The 20,937-nt window shown below is 39.0% G+C and overlaps 2 protein-coding genes across 3 annotated transcripts; one reads left to right on the top strand and one right to left on the bottom strand.

Annotated features, from left to right (window-relative positions):
* Positions 1 to 833: 833 nt before the first annotated feature.
* cdkn3 (cyclin dependent kinase inhibitor 3) lies at positions 834 to 9,612 on the top strand. The gene is made up of 8 exons (XM_072458015.1): positions 834 to 876; positions 2,194 to 2,278; positions 2,357 to 2,412; positions 2,510 to 2,554; positions 3,237 to 3,459; positions 4,495 to 4,526; positions 4,609 to 4,712; positions 7,933 to 9,612. Exons 2-8 carry the CDS (start codon positions 2,199 to 2,201, stop codon positions 8,020 to 8,022), a joined length of 630 nt encoding a protein of 209 aa, XP_072314116.1. The 5' UTR covers positions 834 to 876; positions 2,194 to 2,198; the 3' UTR covers positions 8,023 to 9,612.
* A 102-nt stretch (positions 9,613 to 9,714) lies between these two features.
* On the bottom strand, positions 9,715 to 20,256 carry cnih1 (cornichon family member 1). 2 transcript variants are annotated; one of them, XM_072458016.1, is made up of 6 exons: positions 20,122 to 20,256; positions 19,054 to 19,122; positions 18,742 to 18,789; positions 14,208 to 14,320; positions 12,601 to 12,744; positions 9,715 to 11,574 (listed from the first exon to the last, which is right to left on the bottom strand). In XM_072458016.1, the coding sequence occupies exons 1-6, from the start codon at positions 20,200 to 20,202 to the stop codon at positions 11,547 to 11,549; spliced, it is 483 nt and encodes a 160-aa protein (XP_072314117.1). In that variant the 5' UTR covers positions 20,203 to 20,256; the 3' UTR covers positions 9,715 to 11,546. The 2 variants fall into 2 exon arrangements, with proteins under 2 accessions (XP_072314117.1, XP_072314118.1); XM_072458017.1 differs by lacking the exon at positions 18,742 to 18,789 and having other exon boundaries at positions 11,261 to 11,574; positions 20,122 to 20,247.
* Positions 20,257 to 20,937: the final 681 nt, after the last annotated feature.

The following is a 20,937-nucleotide window of genomic DNA, read 5'->3' as shown; positions in this document are numbered from 1 at the left end:
GTGTTATATTATGGTCTAGTGTTATATTATAGTCTAGTATTATATTATATTATATTATATTATAGTCTAGTGTTATATTATTGTCTAGTATTATATTATATCCTAGTATTGTAAAAGGTAAATGACCTTTACAAACATGTATCGCATCTGTACATACATTTGTACCTTAATGAATAAAGGTGTTTAAAAAAAAAAGATTATTATTGTAGACGTCTTGTATGAAGGTTATTTTGTGTTTTTATTTTGCGATTTTTAATATCATTATTTTTTAGATCGAATCTAGTAAAAATATGAATTGCATATAAATACGATTATTTATTTATTATATTGGATGTAAAAAAACTATAATGTAAAAAAAAAAAAAAATTCGATGGAAAAAAAAAATCGTAATAAAAACACAAAATAACCTTCATAGTTTTGGGCTGTTTTCTCAAAGTAGGACACATAAATATTGTTTTATTTTATTCCCCTTTAGCCCATTATTTTGCACCATTTAAAGCAGAAAACGTGTATAAAATGTCATGAACATTGTCATTATTTAACAGATTTATTTTTCTGAATAAAAAGTGTGAAGAAAAGGTCACATGCGGTTACCATGGTTAGTTACTATATGGTTACTATGGTTACCATGGTTACTATAGTTACTATTGCAGACCTCACACAGTCTGCACCTTCCTGTTTAGTTCATTTTCACTTTCATTTAAAATTGTAATGTAATATAAATAATGTGATATATTTATGATAATGAGTAACTTTAGTGACGTCTCTGCTTGTGGGCGCGGTCAAAGAGAATACTCGCCCCTGATTGGCTGCGTGGGTCACAGACTTTTCAAACGCAGCAGCAGCTGGAGCTGTCAAAAGCTTCACAAACGCACGGTGAGCGCCAATCTAACCTTTTCTATCCTCTTTATGGCTGGTTTATACTGTTAAACGTGTTGCTATAGCGCTGTTATGTCCAGTAAAGTTTAAATCCCGCCGCGTGCAATTGCAGATTATTTGCACTTTTCTTGATTGGTCAGTTTTAGCTGCGTGTTAGCATGCTAGCATGTTAGCCACGATCGCGTTCGTTTACATTCTGTGGCTATTTTATGTCTGAATTATAATATACTTAATGCATTCAACTCAGGTTTCTGTATATTAATGGTATTTTGAATTCCATGCGTTGTTTTCGTGTTATTAAGTGCAAAGAGAGGTTTAAATGTGACAACTGTTGAGCTCCTCCCACAACGTTTCATTATTGAATATGTATTTAATATTTATTTAATATTTACACCAGAAAAATACTGCATGTAACAAAGCTTAATGATGGTACGAGTTTGTTCTGTTCTAGTGCTAAAATTACATTCTCTCCATTCAGAAAATCTCAATAATTATGTGTTTTGTTATTGATATTAAGGACCAATTAAAGTATTATCTGTTATTGACCCTTAAAAATCAATGATGGACCTGTTCAAATGTCAGGAATCCAGATGGAGGCAAAACGAAATAATCTGTCACATTTTCATTGATTAAATCACATAAAATACTAAATACTAATGTTTTTTAAGACGTCATAAGTAGAAATGTCAGTCTGTTTGCTCTTCTGTTACACGGGACGGAAAGAATAAAACAAGTCTCGCTTTTGAGCGTCACAAAAAGTATATATCATTCGTGGTAAAGTACGGTAATATATTTGTCAACAAAATGAAAAAACAAAACAAAAACTATTGGGGATTGATATTTATGAGCGTTTGTCCAGTAAATATCTTAAATATCTGGATTTTACCCTCATCAAAAATGCTTATTGTCTGTCCTAATCTACATTTAGATAAATAAATAATGCAAAATATCATCATGGCATAAAAGCATAAAGATAAAAAGTGTAGTAGCCCTAGTAAAAAACAGTACCGTATTTTCCAGAGTATAAGTCGCACCAGCCAAAAAATGCATAAAAGAGAAGAAAAAAACATATATAAGTCCCACTGGAGTATGAAATGCTGTTGCAAGTGAGAAAATAACAAATAATATCACATATAAGTCACTCTGGAGTATAAGTATATAAGTATAAATATAAGTATAAGTCGCACCCCGGCCAAAACTATGAAAAAGGTGCGATATAGTCCGGAAAATACGGTAAATACATTTATAAAGCTTAAATTTAACGCTGCATTCGAGACCGTAATTCCGTTTTCTCTTGTTTCTTTGTTTCCTCAGTCGCCATGAGAACAAACGAGTTCGACTCTTCGTCCGATGAAGACGACGTCAAAGAGGAAGCTCTCACTCCGTTCCACGTTTCCTGGTCAGAGGAAAACTCTGCTCTTGATATTAAAATGTCCGTTTGATGGTGGGAATAATGGCTGTGGTCTCTCGGTCGCAGGCTTCCTCTGGCGACGGTCGGCAGCTCGCAGTTCTTGGGGATTTGTGCACTTCCAGGTTTATATATTTATACATCGTTTTATTCTCGTGAGTTTTACATTTGTGTGAATCTGTGTCGCGATCGTGAGCTTTGTCTTTGTCGTGTCGTGTGCAGGCTGCAAGTTCAAGGACGTTCACAGGAATTTACAGCGAGACGTGGGTGAGTGTCAAGAACATGGTCAAAATGGTAAAAATGTAGCTGTATTAGTCTTTTTGTTGTGTTTATGTACAATAAAACTAAAAAAATACATAAATATATATATATATATATTCATCCTTATTACTTAGAATTAGATCAAAAATGTGAATGTCAGAATTGTTCTTCATTAAGACATAACATAATAATAATATAACAACTACCGTATTTTCCGGACTATAAGGAGTATAAGTCGCACCAGCCCAAAAATGCATAATAGAGAAGAAAATAACATATATAAGTCGCACTGGAGTATGAAATGCATTTGCAAGTGTGAAAATAACAAATAACATCACATAAAAGTTGCTCTGGAGTATAAGTATATAAGTATACATATAAGTATAATAATATAATATATAATATATATATAATATAAGTCGCACCCCGGCCAAAACTATGAAAAAAGGTGCGACTTATAGTCCGGAAAATACGGTATTTATTCAGACTGGCTTTTAACACTCTGTAATGTAGTGACACTTTATTTTGTATTATTTTGTTTGTTTTTACTTAGTTTTATGTTTTATATTGCCTTGATTTTTTTTTATTGTGAAGCACTTTTGTCACTGTAAAGGGCTCGATAAATAAAGATTGATTGGTTGATTGATTGATTGATTGATTGATTGATTGATTTGGACTCTGTTTCCAGGCGAGCTTCGGTCCCAGGGCGTTCAGGACGTGTTTGTGTTCTGCACCCGGGGCGAGCTCAGTAAGTACCGCGTGCCGTCGCTGCTGGAGGTCTACGTCCAGAGCGGCTTCAGGGTCCGGCACCGCCCCTTCTCCGACGGCGACGCCCCCGAGCTCGAGCTCTGCTGCAGGATCCTGGAGGAGCTCACGTGCAGCCTGGACCACTGCCGGAAGACCGTCATACAGTGAGTGGACAAATACTGGAGAAATACTGGACGAATGTTGGACGAATGTTGGACGAATGCTGGACGAACGCTGGACGAACGTTGGACGAACGTTGGACGGACGCTGGACGAACTCTGGACGAACCCTGGACAAACGCTGGACGAACGTTGGACGGACGCTGGACGGACGCTGGACGAACGCTGGACGAACGTTGGACGGACGCTGGACGAACGCTGGACGGACGCTGGACGGACGCTGGACGGACGCTGGGCGGACGCTGGGCGGACGCTGGGCGAACGCTGGACGAACGTTGGACGAACGTTGGACGAACGCTGGACGAACGCTGGACGGACGTTGGACGAACGCTGGACGGACGCTGGACGAACGCTGGACGGACGCTGGGCGGACGCTGGACGAACGTTGGACGAACGCTGGACGAACGCTGGACGGACGTTGGACGAACGCTGGACGGACGCTGGACGAACGCTGGACGGACGTTGGACGAACGCTGGACGGACGCTGGACGAACGCTGGACGGACGCTGGGCGGACGCTGGACGAACGTTGGACGAACGCTGGACGAACTCTGGACGAAAGCTGGACGGACGTTGGACGGACGTTGGACGGACGCTGGACGAACGTTGGACGGACGCTGGACGGACGCTGGACAAATACTGGACAAATAGCTCTTTATCTTATTCTTATCTCTCTTTAGTTATTTATCCACTTCAGAGGTATTTGTGAACAGCTTTGGAGTCACCAGAAGCTCCCAAACCATTTCTATTCTACATATTTTGCTGAATAAATAACATTTTATTCCTCACATGCCTCACGTTGTAAATGAAAACTTTACGTGCACAGTTCGTACACAAGGCAATTCAAAAAATGCATCAAAATCACACGGACGTGACAGAAATACATGGATAATTGTTAATACATAGACGTCTAACTTTAACTCTTAAGGTGCTATTTTTGTTTCATCAAAGTAAGAGAAAGACTAAAGTTATTATGTGTCATTTGTACGTTATTATAAATACTTTTACTTCTGGTTTTCAGCTGTTATGGAGGATTGGGCCGCTCCGGATTGAGTAAGTATCTGCACAATATAATTGTGTATTATAGTAGTTTTAAAATTGAAAAAATGAGACTTTGCGGTTGTTTCCGCTGCAGTCGCTGCGTGTCTTCTGCTGCAGCTTTCTACGAACATGAGCGCGACCAAAGCCATCGAGATCCTGAGGGAGCATCGAGGGGGCGGAGCCATCCAGACCGTCAAAGTGAGTCCAAATAATGTCGTACGTTTGTTTCATGAGACGTACGTTTGTTTCATGAGACGTACTTTTGTTTTATGAGATGTACGTTTGTTTCATGAGACGTACGTTTGTTTCATAAGACGTACGTTTGTTTCATAAGACGTACGTTTGTTTCATAAGACGTACGTTTGTTTCATGAGACGTACGTTTGTTTCATAAGACGTACGTTTGTTTCATGAGACGTACGTTTGTTTCATGAGACGTACGTTTGTTTCATGAGACGTACGTTTGTTTCATGAGACGTACGTTTGTTTCATGAGACGTACGTTTGTTTTATGAGACGTACGTTTGTTTTATGAGACGTACGTTTGTTTCATAAGACGTACGTTTGTTTCATAAGACGTACGTTTGTTTCATAAGACGTACGTTTGTTTCATGAGACGTACGTTTGTTTCATAAGACGTACGTTTGTTTCATGAGACGTACGTTTGTTTCATGAGACGTACGTTTGTTTCATGAGACGTACGTTTGTTTCATGAGACGTACGTTTGTTTCATGAGACGTACGTTTGTTTCATGAGACGTACGTTTGTTTCATGAGACGTACGTTTGTTTTATGAGACGTACGTTTGTTTTATGAGACGTACGTTTGTTTTATGAGACGTACGTTTGTTTCATGAGACGTACGTTTGTTTCATGAGACGTACGTTTGTTTCATGAGACGTACGTTTGTTTCATGAGACGTACGTTTGTTTCATGAGACGTACGTTTGTTTCATGAGACGTACGTTTGTTTCATGAGACGTACGTTTGTTTCATGAGACGTACGTTTGTTTTATGAGACGTACGTTTGTTTCATGAGACGTACGTTTGTTTCATGAGACGTACGTTTGTTTCATGAGACGTACGTTTGTTTCATGAGACGTACGTTTGTTTTATGAGACGTACGTTTGTTTCATGAGACGTACGTTTGTTTCATAAGACATACGTTTGTTTTATGAGACGTACGTTTGTTTTATTATGAGATGTACGTTTGTTTCATGAGACGTACGTTTGTTTCATAAGACATACGTTTGTTTTATGAGACGTACGTTTGTTTTATTATGAGATGTACGTTTGTTTCATGAGACGTACGTTTGTTTCATGAGACGTACGTTTGTTTTATGAGACGTACGTTTGTTTTATAAGACGTACGTTTGTTTTATGAGACGTACGTTTGTTTCATGAGACGTACGTTTGTTTTATAAGACGTACGTTTGTTTTATTATGAGACGTACGTTTGTTTCATGAGACGTATGTTTGTTTCATGAGACGTACGTTTGTTTTATGAGACGTACGTTTGTTTTATTATGAGATGTACGTTTGTTTCATGAGACGTACGTTTGTTTCATGAGACGTACGTTTGTTTTATAAGACGTACGTTTGTTTCATGAGACGTACGTTTGTTTTATGAGACGTACGTTTGTTTTATTATGAGATGTACGTTTGTTTCATGAGACGTACGTTTGTTTCATGAGACGTACGTTTGTTTTATGAGACGTACGTTTGTTTCATGAGACGTACGTTTGTTTTATAAGACGTACGTTTGTTTCATGAGACGTACGTTTGTTTTATGAGACGTACGTTTGTTTCATGAGACGTACGTTTGTTTCATAAGACGTACGTTTGTTTTATTATGAGATGTACGTTTGTTTCATGAGACGTACGTTTGTTTCATAAGACATACGTTTGTTTTATGAGATGTACGTTTGTTTTATGAGACGTACGTTTGTTTCATGAGACGTACGTTTGTTTTATAAGACGTACGTTTGTTTTATGAGACGTACGTTTGTTTCATGAGACGTATGTTTGTTTCATGAGACGTACGTTTGTTTCATGAGACGTACGTTTGTTTTATAAGACGTACGTTTGTTTCATGAGACGTACGTTTGTTTCATGAGACGTACGTTTGTTTTATAAGACGTACGTTTGTTTCATAAGACGTACGTTTGTTTTATGAGACGTACGTTTGTTTCATAAGACGTACGTTTGTTTCATAAGACGTACGTTTGCTTTATTATGAGATGTACGTTTGTTTCATAAGACGTACGTTTGTTTTATGAGACGTACGTTTGTTTCATGAGACGTACGTTTGTTTCATGAGACGTACGTTTGTTTCATGAGACGTACGTTTGTTTTATGAGACGTACGTTTGTTTCATGAGACGTACGTTTGTTTCATGAGACGTACGTTTGTTTTATAAGACGTACGTTTGTTTCATGAGACGTACGTTTGTTTTATGAGACGTACGTTTGTTTCATGAGACGTACGTTTGTTTCATAAGACGTACGTTTGTTTTATTATGAGATGTACGTTTGTTTCATGAGACGTACGTTTGTTTCATAAGACATACGTTTGTTTTATGAGATGTACGTTTGTTTTATGAGACGTACGTTTGTTTTATAAGACGTACGTTTGTTTTATGAGACGTACGTTTGTTTCATGAGACGTACGTTTGTTTTATAAGACGTACGTTTGTTTTATGAGACGTACGTTTGTTTCATGAGACGTATGTTTGTTTCATGAGACGTACGTTTGTTTCATGAGACGTACGTTTGTTTTATAAGACGTACGTTTGTTTCATGAGACGTACGTTTGTTTCATGAGACGTACGTTTGTTTTATAAGACGTACGTTTGTTTCATAAGACGTACGTTTGTTTTATGAGACGTACGTTTGTTTCATAAGACGTACGTTTGTTTCATAAGACGTACGTTTGCTTTATTATGAGATGTACGTTTGTTTCATAAGACGTACGTTTGTTTTATGAGACGTACGTTTGTTTCATGAGACGTACGTTTGTTTCATGAGACGTACGTTTGTTTCATGAGACGTACGTTTGTTTTATGAGACGTACGTTTGTTTTATGAGACGTACGTTTGTTTCATGAGACGTACGTCTGTTTCATGAGACGTACGTTTGTTTCATGAGACGTACGTTTGTTTCATGAGACGTACGTTTGTTTTATGAGACGTACGTTTGTTTCATGAGACGTACGTCTGTTTCATGAGACGTACGTTTGTTTCATGAGACGTACGTTTGTTTCATGAGACGTACGTTTGTTTCATGAGACGTACGTTTTGTTTTGTGCGACGTACTTTTGTTTTATGAAACGTACGTTTGTTTCATGAGACGTAGGTTTGTTTCATGGGACGTACGTTTGTTTTATGAGACGTACGTTTGTTTTCCTCTCACGTTTTTCTTGCAGCAATACAACTTCCTTCACGAGTTCCGGGACAAGTTCACGTTGTATCAAGACTCGAGAGACGTAGCGACGGAACGATGTGTGTCGCGGTGATCGAAGCCTCTGAAAACAAATCTTCACAACACGTTTGTATCGTTTTCTGATTGTGTTTGGGTCATAATAATCATAATAATAGTATTCTGTGATGACTGCACTTTAAGAGAATACTTTAATTATAGATTTTTACGTGGACAAAATAAAAGAATTGAGTGGATTTTGCTGCAAAGTCAGAATTTGGTGATAAAAGTTGTTTGATTTAGCCAAACGAGGATGAACAAAAGTGCTTTATAATGACACAAACGGTCTAAATTAAAAGGTGGTGAAAACGATTTCTTTTAAATAGTTCATAAACATCACACAGATTGTCTTGGTCGACCAAAATGTTTGTTGGTCAGTTACTTTTTGGAGCGTTTTAAAGGGATTATGTTCAAAACGGCAGAGATTTGTGAGTGAAGTGTGAGTTTAACCTGTTTTTTAACTGATAAATCCACTGTTTACGAGTAGTTTTCTGAAAAGTATTTGTGTGATCTCCTGTGATCTCACGGCCTTGTCAGATCACTTTTCCCTTTTTTAGTCGGCTAATCCTCCGACTTTCAACTTGTGTGCCTGGAAAAATTAAATAATTAATACATCCAGTGTGACTGAACTGAGCCACGCTATCATTTGATTTAACAATATTTTAGTCGTTTCTGAAAAATGTTCTGAACTCAAATGACAGCGATTACAAAATCCCTTCATTTACACTTATTTCTTCAATTGATGCAATTTCAGGATTTGTTTATTTGTTCGAAACTGTTTAATTCATATATAATCGATCATAACAAAACATTAGCTTATTTAGCTTCTATTCACGGCCTGTAAAGGACTAAATATAAATACTACACTTCATTACAAGAGAAAGCAGCTGTATTTGGGTTCAAAAGTTGATGAATAAATGTGGAATATTCCTTTTCTGAAGCCGCACCCTTTTGATTAAATGTACTTTTTGGACACTTTTTATTCTTGACATAATACAATGTTTCACACAAATAACACTTTAGTAAGGTCAATTTAAACTCATCGATAATTGAAACGTGGCGCAATTGTGAACTGTTTTCTTTTTCATTAAAATTCTATTTGGTTTCATCAGTCAAATGTAGTGAAGAAAATCTTACAAAATTACAAAAACAAAGTACTTTAATAAATCAGAAAAGTACTGTATTTTCCAGACTATAAGTCCCACATTTTTTCATAGTTTTGGCCGGGGTGCGACCAATACTTTATATGTTTTTTTCTTCTCTTATGCATTTTTTGACTGGTGCGACTTATACTATACGGTATTGGTCAAAAAAATAAACTTTGGTTGAATTTTTTTTTAAATAAAAATGTGAGGAGAAAAAAAAGCATTAAACAGTGGGAGATGATTTTTTTATTATTCAGATTTAAATAAAAACTATAGTCCATGTTCTCATTGCGACGCGTCAGGGTCTAAAACAAACACTTAAATTCTGTTTCCCTGACGATTAAAAAAAGAAAAATGGCAATAAGTCGTTCCTAAACTTGATCCAGAGCGACTAAAAATGCAGACGTGAAAGAAGCTCGTTTGATATTTCAACACAAAAGACAAACACATTCAATAAATAAAAGTGGAATCTCTTAAAGGTACAGTCAACAGTACGGCACCAGTTTGCTACTAAAATACATCTGAAAAACGTCTAGAGCTGAGTTTTTACTGTTGATTCTACCTTTTTTTTAATTAAAGGGATATAAAAAACACAAGGTAGAACACTGGTTTTCTACAAACACAAAAGCAGAAGTGTTGCTCTCGTGGTTGTTTTCCAGCAATTGTAAGATGGAAAAATAAACTGTTTCTGGTCGTTTTGAAAGACATTTTTGACACTCGATTGTCCCTGTGCAACTTCCCGCTGATAAAAACCCATTTAAAACCTTGTCAGACGTGGTATTTCAGTCCACAGGAAATGTGTTTGGGGTAAAACACTAATAATCTAGTTTAAATCAAGTTTTAAGTTGAATAAAGAAGCTCAAAGTTGATACATTTAGTCCAAATGTGAAAAATGTCAACGTTCAGTCCCAGTTCCTGTTAAGAACTCAAATGTTAAAATGTAATACAGTACAAAGAAAATGTGTTCATATTTCTTGTTCCGCAATAGGCAACACCATCAGGCCCAGTTACAGGTCAGATCTGTGGAGAGGTGAGTCCGCTCACTGTTGAGAATGCCTGGTTTTTCAAAGACATTGCTGTAACTGAATAAATCTTAAGATCGGCACGTCTAATGCACCACTGTGGAATATTTGTAGCAAAGCCAAAAGCATCCCCATGGAGACCAGCGGATGGAGACCGTAACCAGAACGGTCAGTGCGTCTAAGTAGAATTATAAAAGACAAAAAAATGATTTATACGCTGGGGAGAAGTGCATTTATGTCACTGGAGGAAGGTTCCACCGTTACCATGGCGTTACCATAGCGTTACCATGGCGTCACAATGCACACAGCACATTTAAAGTTTAAGACAAAATAGATTTAAACACATTTTAAAAGGAGCCTGTGATCAATACGAGCGTCCTGCGGAGTTTACTTTGAAACTAAACGCCGAGTGTGCGAGCTAATGCTAGTTTGTGGCTAATGCTAGCTTGTGACCAGAGGCAAAAAAAAACATTGTACTCAGGCGACTGGAGTAGAAGTACAAAGTAGTGGATAAAGGATAAAACAAAGTCACACTAAAGAAATGTTCAGATGTTGTAGTGTCAAAATGAAGCTTTTATGGCTCGTGAGAAGAGGAACCGACACATTAAAGTCCAGAAAATCTACTCCAAAAAGTACAATTTCTTCAAAAAGTAAGTGTACTGCTCCGGAGTACTACCCACCTCGGCTCTTGACTGATGTTACTTCAAACTAAAGTACTTTTACTGCACAAATCAGTCCAATTTGAACAGAGCTTCAGACAGAGCGGTGCCTCCAGTTAGCTTTACCGCCCGAGTGAAATATGTATCAACATTTTCACAGGAAATGGAGGCGACAGTGAGAAGCCAATGAGTTTAACAGAAGATTGTGTGAAATAATGGATTAAAATGGATTAAAACACGAGATCTGAAAGGGTTCTTAAAGTTGTGTTACGTAAAGTTACATAATGCAGCTTTAAACCATTACAAGGGTCAAAACGAGGGTCCGGTTTTGCGCTTTTCCACCACTAGAGGCAGACTTTCGACTACCAAAGCCCAGAATCTAACGTTTACCCAGAGAAATGCGCCGAAATCGCTGCGACTTCCTGAAAAACTACATCTGTAAACACTCAAAACGTCTGGAACAAAAAAAACAAGTTTCATTTATTATTTCAACCTTAAGCATAAAAATCACCACAGCATTTAAAATAAAAACAGAAATCCTTTCCGCAGTCTCCCTTTCCCATGAGTGCGATGAGCTGAAGTGGAGGTTTAAAGAGTTCACTGGTTAAAATGGCGTCGTTCTGGTTGTCGTCGGTCCACAGCGGAGGTCAGAGGTCAGAGTTCAGACCGGACTTGAGTGAAAAGTCCAGGGGCCGGTTCTTTGCTGAAGGGTTCTGTCCCTCGCGGTTGTCCATTTTAGGAGCTCACCAGCACGTAGATCATTCTGTGGAAGAGAAGAAGAAGGGGCGGAGTGAGTCACCGTGTTCAGAGCAGATACTTCACTTATTGTCTTTCCAAATACACTTCTAGACATAAAAGTATAAACAAAAAAACAAAAGGCAAACAACAAATATGTCTGTTTGCCGTAACCCGACTGACCTGGTAAAAAAAATGCAGACTGAAAAATACAATATTTTGTCAAAATGATGCCAACTATTTTTTGTCTTGTATCTCGCCGACTCACCGACCGTTTTTCTAAAAAGCACCGTGTTGAAGAATTATGTATCACTGAAACTTGCTAGAAATATTTTACAGCCGAAAATGTCGCGAAAACCGTCGAGAAATGAAACAAACACGAACGGAGAACGTCTCATTGACACACATTCACACCCCAGATGTACGCAGACACTGGGGGCGAGTTGGGTTAAGTGTCTTACCCAAGGACACAACGGCAGTATTCACATGAGGCAGCTGCGATCGCACCGAGTGAGAGCGGGGAGCCGAACCGCCGACCTTTGGATCAGAAGACGAGCACTCTACCACTGAGCTACTGCCGCCCAAATGACAACATGTGTTCAGTGCGGTGTCGGTGACAGATCGGTCGAAGAGAATTAAGAATAAGTTGATGGTTTTAAGACCGACTGATACGTGATGTGCTAGTGGGACTTGGAGGTGAAAAAGTGGAGATTGATCGCTATTCTGTGACGCTGAGAGCAAACAAAGCGTCCAAACATTCAAACGAAGTGGAGTAATTATCATTAAATGGGTGGATTTTATATACAAATTTGGAATTTGTTATGCCTTCAAAGTAAAAAAAAGAAAAGAAAAAGAATTTACCTACCTACCGACCCACTTGAAAAATGTTGGTCGGGTCACAGCAAACATACAATTTACTTGGGGCAGCCCAATAACAGCAGTGATGCAGTGCTCTCTTCGCATGTCAACAAAATGAACCAAAACTAGCCAAAATAAGTGATTTAATCTGAGGTTTGGCGAGGAGAGCGAGCGCAAACGGAGCCTGAAAACTCACCCGTAGAGATAGTAGAAGAAGGAGAGGAGGTAGAAGGCCAGTTTGCACCAGCCTTCTTTCTGACAATAGGCCAGAATGTCGGCGTTCATGATGGTGGTGGGGTCGTACAGGCCCGGGCTGCTCATGACCGGGCGACTCATGTACCTGGAACACACGGGGTCGATCACATTTAAATCAAACGCTGTGGAATACATGGACTTCTAGAGGACTCTTGAGCGAAGGACAGTTCACTAGAAAGATGAACACAAATATCTTAAATTGAATTGTATTTAACAGATCGTCACTCGAATCTTCTACTTTGCACATTTTTTTGCACACTGCCTCAAGAGAGTAACGTCAGTCTACGTTAGATCATGAGCCTAATAAACGCTCAGTGTGCATCATTTTAGGAGCAAAGTGGCATTTTCATATTGTATTGTTATATTATTATTTTCATTGTTGTCATATATCTGGGGACGGACTTTTCCCCTGAAGTCAAGGACTGGATTTATCGCATTGAGACCGAAGACTGGGCCAAAAATCCAGGGTTTGTGCTTCATTAACCCGGTTTAACCACTCATTTCACTCTAATCTACCCTTCAGAAGTATTGGATGATCCACAATCTGGCTTTGTTTGTGTTTATTTCACATTTCTAGATTTAGATGTATGTATTTATTTTAAGGCCGTGGCTGGAGGGCCGCGCAGTTTCAGGGACCGCGGCATTTCCCTTATAGCCCGTTATAGCCTCATGGCTAACCCTAACCCTAACCTTAACCCGGCGTGGTCTAAAACGGCGCTAAAACGCGTTCAAATAGCGGCGCGGTTTCAGGAGCCGCGGCGCGCGGCCGGCACAAAAATAATATGGCAGTTATGGCTGCGCGCCGCGGCACTGCAGACACTCCCTTATTTTAAAAGGGACAGTGCATATTAATGAAGATACAGTGTAAATATGCCAGAATTTGCACATTGGCTTCTTTCCCTGGCAGGACAGGACAGGAAAAACACGTAAAAACAACACCTCAGGATCAATGATTACAGACCTGTTCCTCTTGAGCCAGAGGTCGTGAGGTTTGGTTTTAACTGTTAAACGTCAGACTCCGAGCGAGGACAGGATTCTGTGCTCCTTTGGGTCATTGTAGTTCAAATATTAAGCATTATTTGTATTGTAAACATGCACCTTAGTTACATTAGTTTGGCATCTCATGTTTTAGAACAATAAATAAATAAATAAATACTTGATGCCTTTTGCCATGCCAGGAATTGACTTTTGGCTCCTTCTACTGGCAGAAGACGGAATTACATGAGAGAAACATACTAGCTAGCCTCCAACCATCAAATGTAGCCACGACCGTGATTTGAGGCAGAACTGCTCAGAACGAGAAATGGGAGAGGTTCAGAACGAGTGTTTTTGACGCTCGGAGGGGAAGACTTTCCAAACGGGATTCATCAAACTAGCGCCAACGCAGTTAAATGCTAAAAAATATGTCTTTTAATTCTTTTAATCGTCAGTTAGCCAAAAATAACACAAATGTACATGTTTAAGCCGTTTCTTTGAATTTAAGAGGAAAAAAAGAATAATGAACGTGAGAACCATTTCTAGTCGTGTTTGAACCGTGGTAATACTCACCTCCAGACGTGATACGCGAGCAGCGGCAGGTTGAGGCAGAGCGTGAGCCACTCGGCCGCACAGAAGAACATCACGCAGAAGAAGAAGTGGATGAGATACTCGGGAAGCACCAGCTGTCGACGAGAGAGGGGAAACGGTAATGCGACACGATATCCATGACGACGCCGGACGAACAACGTGGAAAACAGATAGAAATGACCTCTGCGTACTGAGACTTAGAAAACAGATATATTAAATACTGGAAAAAGGAAAAGGCGGCATTCAGCGACAGCATTAGAGAAGAGACTGGTACAAACACACCCGCATATGTTAATATTGACCGGCTATAAATAAGAGTAAATACAGGGGGAAAATTTAACATCTTGCCACTTGTATCTCAACTATTCGACGAGTCAGCGATTATTTCTGTTGAACATTGAGATTTTTAAATACGTAATGGATTAAATGAAGGATGAAACATGGCTGTGAAAAGTAAAAGGGCCAATAAGTTATAAAAACTTAATCTATATTCTGATCAAACTGGACAGCGAGAGTCATAGATTGTATTATATCTTTGACGAGGTGCAGAGAAGGAAAACCACTGGATTAATGTGGTTCCTTTTGTTTTATCTTGTACCGTTTTAGACATTGAATAAAGTTCGCCTCCGAGTAAAAGTATTGAAGTACTCTATGAAGTAAAAATAGAGTTTTAAGCGTTAAATTCAGTGATTTTGATCGAGATTTGTGCTGAACTTTGGTCCACGTAAGGGATTCAAATGAAATGTTTTTAGGTTTCAAGGGAATTTTGTTGAATGTGTTATTTTGTTAATCGTTGCAGCACTAACATTTCCTAACATCGTGTCCCTGTGAAGAGGCTGAACTCCAACAGTGCAGCTTTCACTTATTTTCCAAGGACACGACATTTGGCCTTGAGGCTCTTGCTACTTATACTTTGACATTTGCTCGCTCATCTTGGAAATACTCCTACAAAACGTCTTCCATTGCTTGGTAGCTTTCAAGAAACAGAAGCGTAATAACCAGGCTTTTAGATAGACCCGTCTTACTTTATTTTGGACGGGGTATTTTAAAATGTGGACGGGCATTTTCGAGTGCAGGGACAGCCATTTTATTAATAAATCTTAGGAAAAAAAGGGAATATTATCATTAATATTGGATGCCAAGCCGTGGTCCGGAGAATGCCGACTAGTTTTTTCGCCTAGTCAGCCCCCGTACCTCCGGACAAAATGATTTGGACGAGGTGTTTTCAAATCCTATTTAATAAAATCCTATCTAAAAAAAATTTCAAATCCTATCTAAAAAAAATTCAAATCCTATCTAAAAGCCTGGTAATAACCTGGCAATAACCTGGCATTGCCCTCACATCAAATATCCTGGCCGTCGTTTGCAAGTTTTAACAATATTTGACGTCTTAAAACGCTGTAATCCAAAGACGGCGCTCTCGTTTTTCTTATGCCGTTCTCACAATCTTCTCCGTTTGTCGAGGCTCGAAGCTGAAGACTAAATTACATTAATACAAGTGCAAGTGGACTAAATTATCCACCCTTTTCTTTCATTTTCTCGGTCGTTCATGCAGCTTATGGGGAGGATCATAATGCTCGCCCGGGCCTCACATCCTCTGCATTGTATCCACTTCATACAGGGGGGGGGGGGGGGGGCATGCGGTGAGCAGAAGAGCGGCAGGTTTAGTAAAACAGGGGCAGATGGAGCACCACGTGGGGGAGGAGGAAGCCATGCAGCGGAGGAGGAGAGGGGCCAAAGCGAGCCCCGTGTAGAAGGACACGTGAGGTGTTCAGGGACACTGGGAGAATCCTGCACTGTGCTGCCAAATACAAAGGACAACGGTCGAGGGCGGCTTGGGTTGGAATCGCCGTAACGATGGGAGTTTTTTTTTAATGAATCGAGGACAAAAATGGCGGCGAGCGACGGTGGTGTTTAAACTGTGAACTGGACTTTTCTGGTCTCCATGGAGATGTTGCTACTTTGCTAGGAATGTTCCACAATATCATATTTATCTGTTGAGCATCTAGAGTTTCCCATAGATTCTGCTGAGACTGCGGTGGAAAAATTATTATAAATGTCACTTATTGCCTCTAATCAATCTTTGAAAACACTTACTTTGTGAACATTTTAGTTTCCTTTTATGCTTTTGAGTTAATAAAACAATCAAAGAACTACTAGTCATCATACTAGTTGATTTAGTTTGTTTGACTTGTGGGGGACCAAATTGGACTATGTCACTATTGTCTCCTTTACTAATGGGAAACGCTAAAAAAAATAGCTTGAAATACACACATTCTGCACAGATCTGTCACGTAACTTGAAATGTTCCCGTTTTCAAGCAGCAACTAACGATTATTTTAGTAGTCGACCTTTCAAATTACCGTATTTTCCGGACTATAAGTCGCACCTGTATTCATAGTTTTGGCCGGGGTGCGACTTACTTATATTTATACTTTTATACTCATACTCCAGTGCAACTTATGTTTTTTTTTTCTTCTCGATTATAATTTTTTTGGCTGGTGCGTCTTATACTCCGGAAAATATGGTATTATTTCTATTGTTCATGGACATTTTTTAATACATTATGATCAAAATAAGAGGTTAAAGATAAAATATGGTGACTGAAGGTTTCTAGTCAGAGATGATTTACAGATAAAGTGTATTAGTGTTTATTCTTTTTGACACTTTGATTTAATACCGTTTCAAAAATACAGCTAAAATTTATTGTTGCAGCCCTGGATTATTAAAAGTCATATTGTGGAACATTTCGGGCAAAGAAACAACATCTTTGGAAGTTAAACATTTCACGTCTTTAAAAATACATAAATAATAACCATTTCAAAATATGGCTGTTAAAAGGACGACGTGAATAATAATTTAATTGTGATTGTTTCTGGCTCCTCCCACTACAGAAATCCTCGGCCAATGGGAGCGCTGTGAGTCGTGGCGATTTGGAGCGAGTCGGGTGGTTTCGGGACCATCTGTTCGAGTGAGCGCCCGCCACGAGCTCGTTAGCAGAAAAACAATCAGTGATCATTGAGCCCACTGCAGCCACCGGGGGGAGCCACTCACGCAGGAAGAGAGTATTAATAATGCTTAGTTTGTCATGTAAAAATAGAAATAATACATACACAAACACGGAAGGTGCTAAACAAGAGTTTGAACAGATGCTTAGATAATAATTTAGACTGTTGATGCAGAATCATTCTTATATTAACACAAATAAATTAATCTTTTTTTCCCCTCTTTTTATTATTATTATAAATGTTTATTTTTTTTAATCCATCAGAAATGTGCCAAAATATCCCTGTCATTTGAAAAACGGTAATGCACTGTCAAATTAACCACACAAGTGCATAAATGTCACGTTATATCTTTGTTTGGAAGATTGTATGGCAACTAGTTACTTTTTAAAATTCTAGGCAGTTCATTTAGCAGCATTATGTAAATGACTATAAACTACTACTCAAAAGAAACAATTGGGTGGGGACACAAAAGGACAGGGTGATATAGCAAAAAAATACTAAATAATTTTTAAAAAAACTTTTAAAACTAATTTAAACAAATGCTTTGGTCGATTTTACCTTTACTTTTCAAAAACATAAAGGCTTTCAGTATTTATTTCATGAACATAAGATATACTATTAAATCGGTGCCATTTAACATAATAAATACCGTATTTTCAGGACTATAAGTACGTTTTTTCAACTTATATTTATATACTTATACTCTGGAGCGACTTATATGTGATATTATTTGTTATTTTCACACTCCAGTGCAACTCATGTTTTTTTTCCCCTCTATTATGAATTTTTTGGCTGGTGCGACTTATAGTCCGGAAAATACGATAGTCAGATTTCTTACTGCAAAGTCTGAACTCTGCTCCAAAGTACACGTTTTTACCGCTGATCATCAACAATTAGAAAATCACCGAATCTCGATTAAAATTGGGAGTAATTGCCCAGCCCTGGGACAAAAGCGATTTAAAAAAAAAAAAAAAAAAAAAGTGTAGTTCTTCCCTGACGAGTAAACCTCAGACTTCGGGTCTCGACTTAAAGCGACGCGGCGTTGTTCGACGGTACGTTGGGAATTGTTTTGGTAGCTCTATGCAAACAGAGGGAAGGTTGTAATAATCATGCAAGTTCAGAGCATTTGCAAGTCTTTTCAGTTAACAACTAAAAACGTACATGAAAAAGGGAAAAAACAGAAATTAATGCTCACTTACAAGTGTGTAATTGAGGAGTAATTAAAGCCCCTGCTAACTAGAGTCTAGAAAGTCTAATCATACAAAGAAGTGGGTGAAAAGACAGAAATTGCAGGTTACCATTACAGTAGTATGGTACCCAAATGACAGAGTGGTAAAAAAATAAATAAGACACTACGAAAAAAGAACACAGGTGGCGGTTAATCCCGACCCGGACCCCAGATTAGTTAACTGAAAGGACGTTTGCAAACACTGCTTCGTGCAAAATGACAAAAAAATAAACTGCAGACTGTATTGAACTGAGCGGGCATTTTAAAGACTGGTACAAACCTTCAGTGCAATTTTGACTCTTTTAATCTTTTTGACCCTTTCAACTGTCTTTTTGCCGTTAACAAAGTGTAAAAAAAAAAGTAAAGAAATAAAAAGCAGATCAGGGAAGAACAAAAAACAAAGGAGTTAGAGAGTTTCGACAGCTGACAAAATTGGCAATCAAGAGAACAGGCAGGTTATTTAGCAAAACAGTGCCGGAGAAATGATTGAAAAAGTTTGTGGAGTAAGAAGAAGAGAATAGAGTTAAGAAAGAGCAAATTGGCGTGCGGTAAGAAGGGCAGAGGGTGAGGGGCGGGTAATACGGGGACTTACCGGGTTTAACGTGTTACACTGATCTATGGGATTCTTGTAATCGGTCTTCAGCTCGTCAAATGCAATAATCTGAAGAGAAATGCACAGAAAATACAGTGGTTTTAATTGTAAAAATATACACAACAAATGCATACATGGTGACATTTGATTTCATTTTGTACACTTGAGCTTTAACACAGCGTTGTAACATTGTATTAGCGCAAAGAAAGGTTTATTGCCATCAGATGTGAAGATAATTCGCAAAAATAATAAGCTTTAGCGATGTGGCGTGACATAAATAATGAAAATTAACGGGAAAATTGAAAAACAGATGCTATTATATATTAAATTAAGACGTTAAATAGATGAATGCTTCAGTTTTAGTTGCCATTTATAGTTGTTATTTTACATAAACATTGACATTCGTTTGCAATTTGAATATATCGATAAAAGCGTTATGTGGTTTTCATTGCGTGTTTTAACTTAAAACACAGAAACTAAGCTAAACATTGGGAGAAATAATAAATAATAAAATGCAATGTGAAGCAAAATAAATGCGCCGGTTTTGGTTGTTTCTGACTCAAAAACACGCACAATTTTTGACGAAAGTGCCACATTTTAATAAAAGCGTGAAGACTCGAGCGAGAGGAAGCGGCTGCAGCTGACAGCGGCATTAGCAGTTAGCATTCCGAGCTAACTAGCCGCTAACCCGCAGCTAGCGCCACAACAATCCCACCGACGGGGCCCGACATTGACACAAACCCGCTCGGTAACGCGACACAAACCGTCGACCGACAAACGCACGGGAAGCTAACCGGGCCCGCTCTGTTAATCCCGATAAAACGATATCGATACGTTTTTAATTGCTGTCGGGTTTTAGCTCGGCGTGGCTAACGGTAGCAGGGTGTGTGCCATTCATTGTAAACGTAAAGTAGCATTGAGCACGCGCAGCCCGGTGTACGGAGGCGCTCGTGCCGCACCGTTTCCCCCCCGGCCTGACGTCAACGGGTCGCGCACGGTTCACGCATCACGGCCCGTAGCTTCTCCGTAACCGCGGGACCGACCGACCGCCCGCGACGCCAAACTTACGTGCCAAATGGCGAAGAATATGAGCGCCGCCGTGAGCAGGAGCGCGAGCATGTAGCAGAAGGCCGCGAACGTGAACGCCATGTTTCCCCGGTGGTTTTGTCGGTGCTGCTGGGGGGACCGGGGGGGCTCTGGATCCTGCTCGGTGTCGCGGATGAACGGGACGAGGAGGCACGGGAACGGGTAACGGGCACGAGCGCTTCCGATTTTGAGACGCTGTTGACGCGTAGAGGATGTCGCGCGCTTCTTCGTTCAAGCTCGGCGCGATGCTGTGACGTGCCTCTACCGCCACCTTCAGGACGGAAAGTGCAGTGACAGAACGCGCCAGTTTGTCACGTCAGGAGTTTTGTGACACGTGCTGACGTTTTGAAGGAATAATTCTGAACAAAGTACATTTTAGAGAATAGTTTTGACCATTTTCACTGTGCACTGGTGAGTAATGGGAACAATCAGCTCAATTGCTTTAGTCTGGTTGGCTGTAATAAAAACACAAAACTGACGTCTAAGGATTTTATTTTGACATCGTATTTTTTGACATAGATTTGTTTTTTAATAATTTTTTTTTAACATACATTTTTTTACATCGAATTGAAAAAAAATGTTTTATCGTATTCATATACAATGAATATTTTTGTGAAAAATAAATAAATTCGGAATAAAATCACAAAATAACCTTCATAGTACTCAACCCACATAGCAACATTTGAAGAACCATTCTGCTATTTCTTTATTTTTATTATTTATTTTTTACGGACTCATGGATACCTGCTCCTCACATCAACCCACCAACTTTTACTACTATTTCAGGTGCCAAGACTA

Source organism: Eucyclogobius newberryi, unplaced genomic scaffold (genome assembly GCF_026437365.1).
Source record: "Eucyclogobius newberryi isolate DKJ021-1_F unplaced genomic scaffold, fEucNew1.0.hap1 SCAF_21, whole genome shotgun sequence".
NCBI lineage: Eukaryota > Metazoa > Chordata > Actinopteri > Gobiiformes > Gobiidae > Eucyclogobius > Eucyclogobius newberryi.
This window is presented reverse-complemented; position numbering and strand designations above follow the sequence as displayed.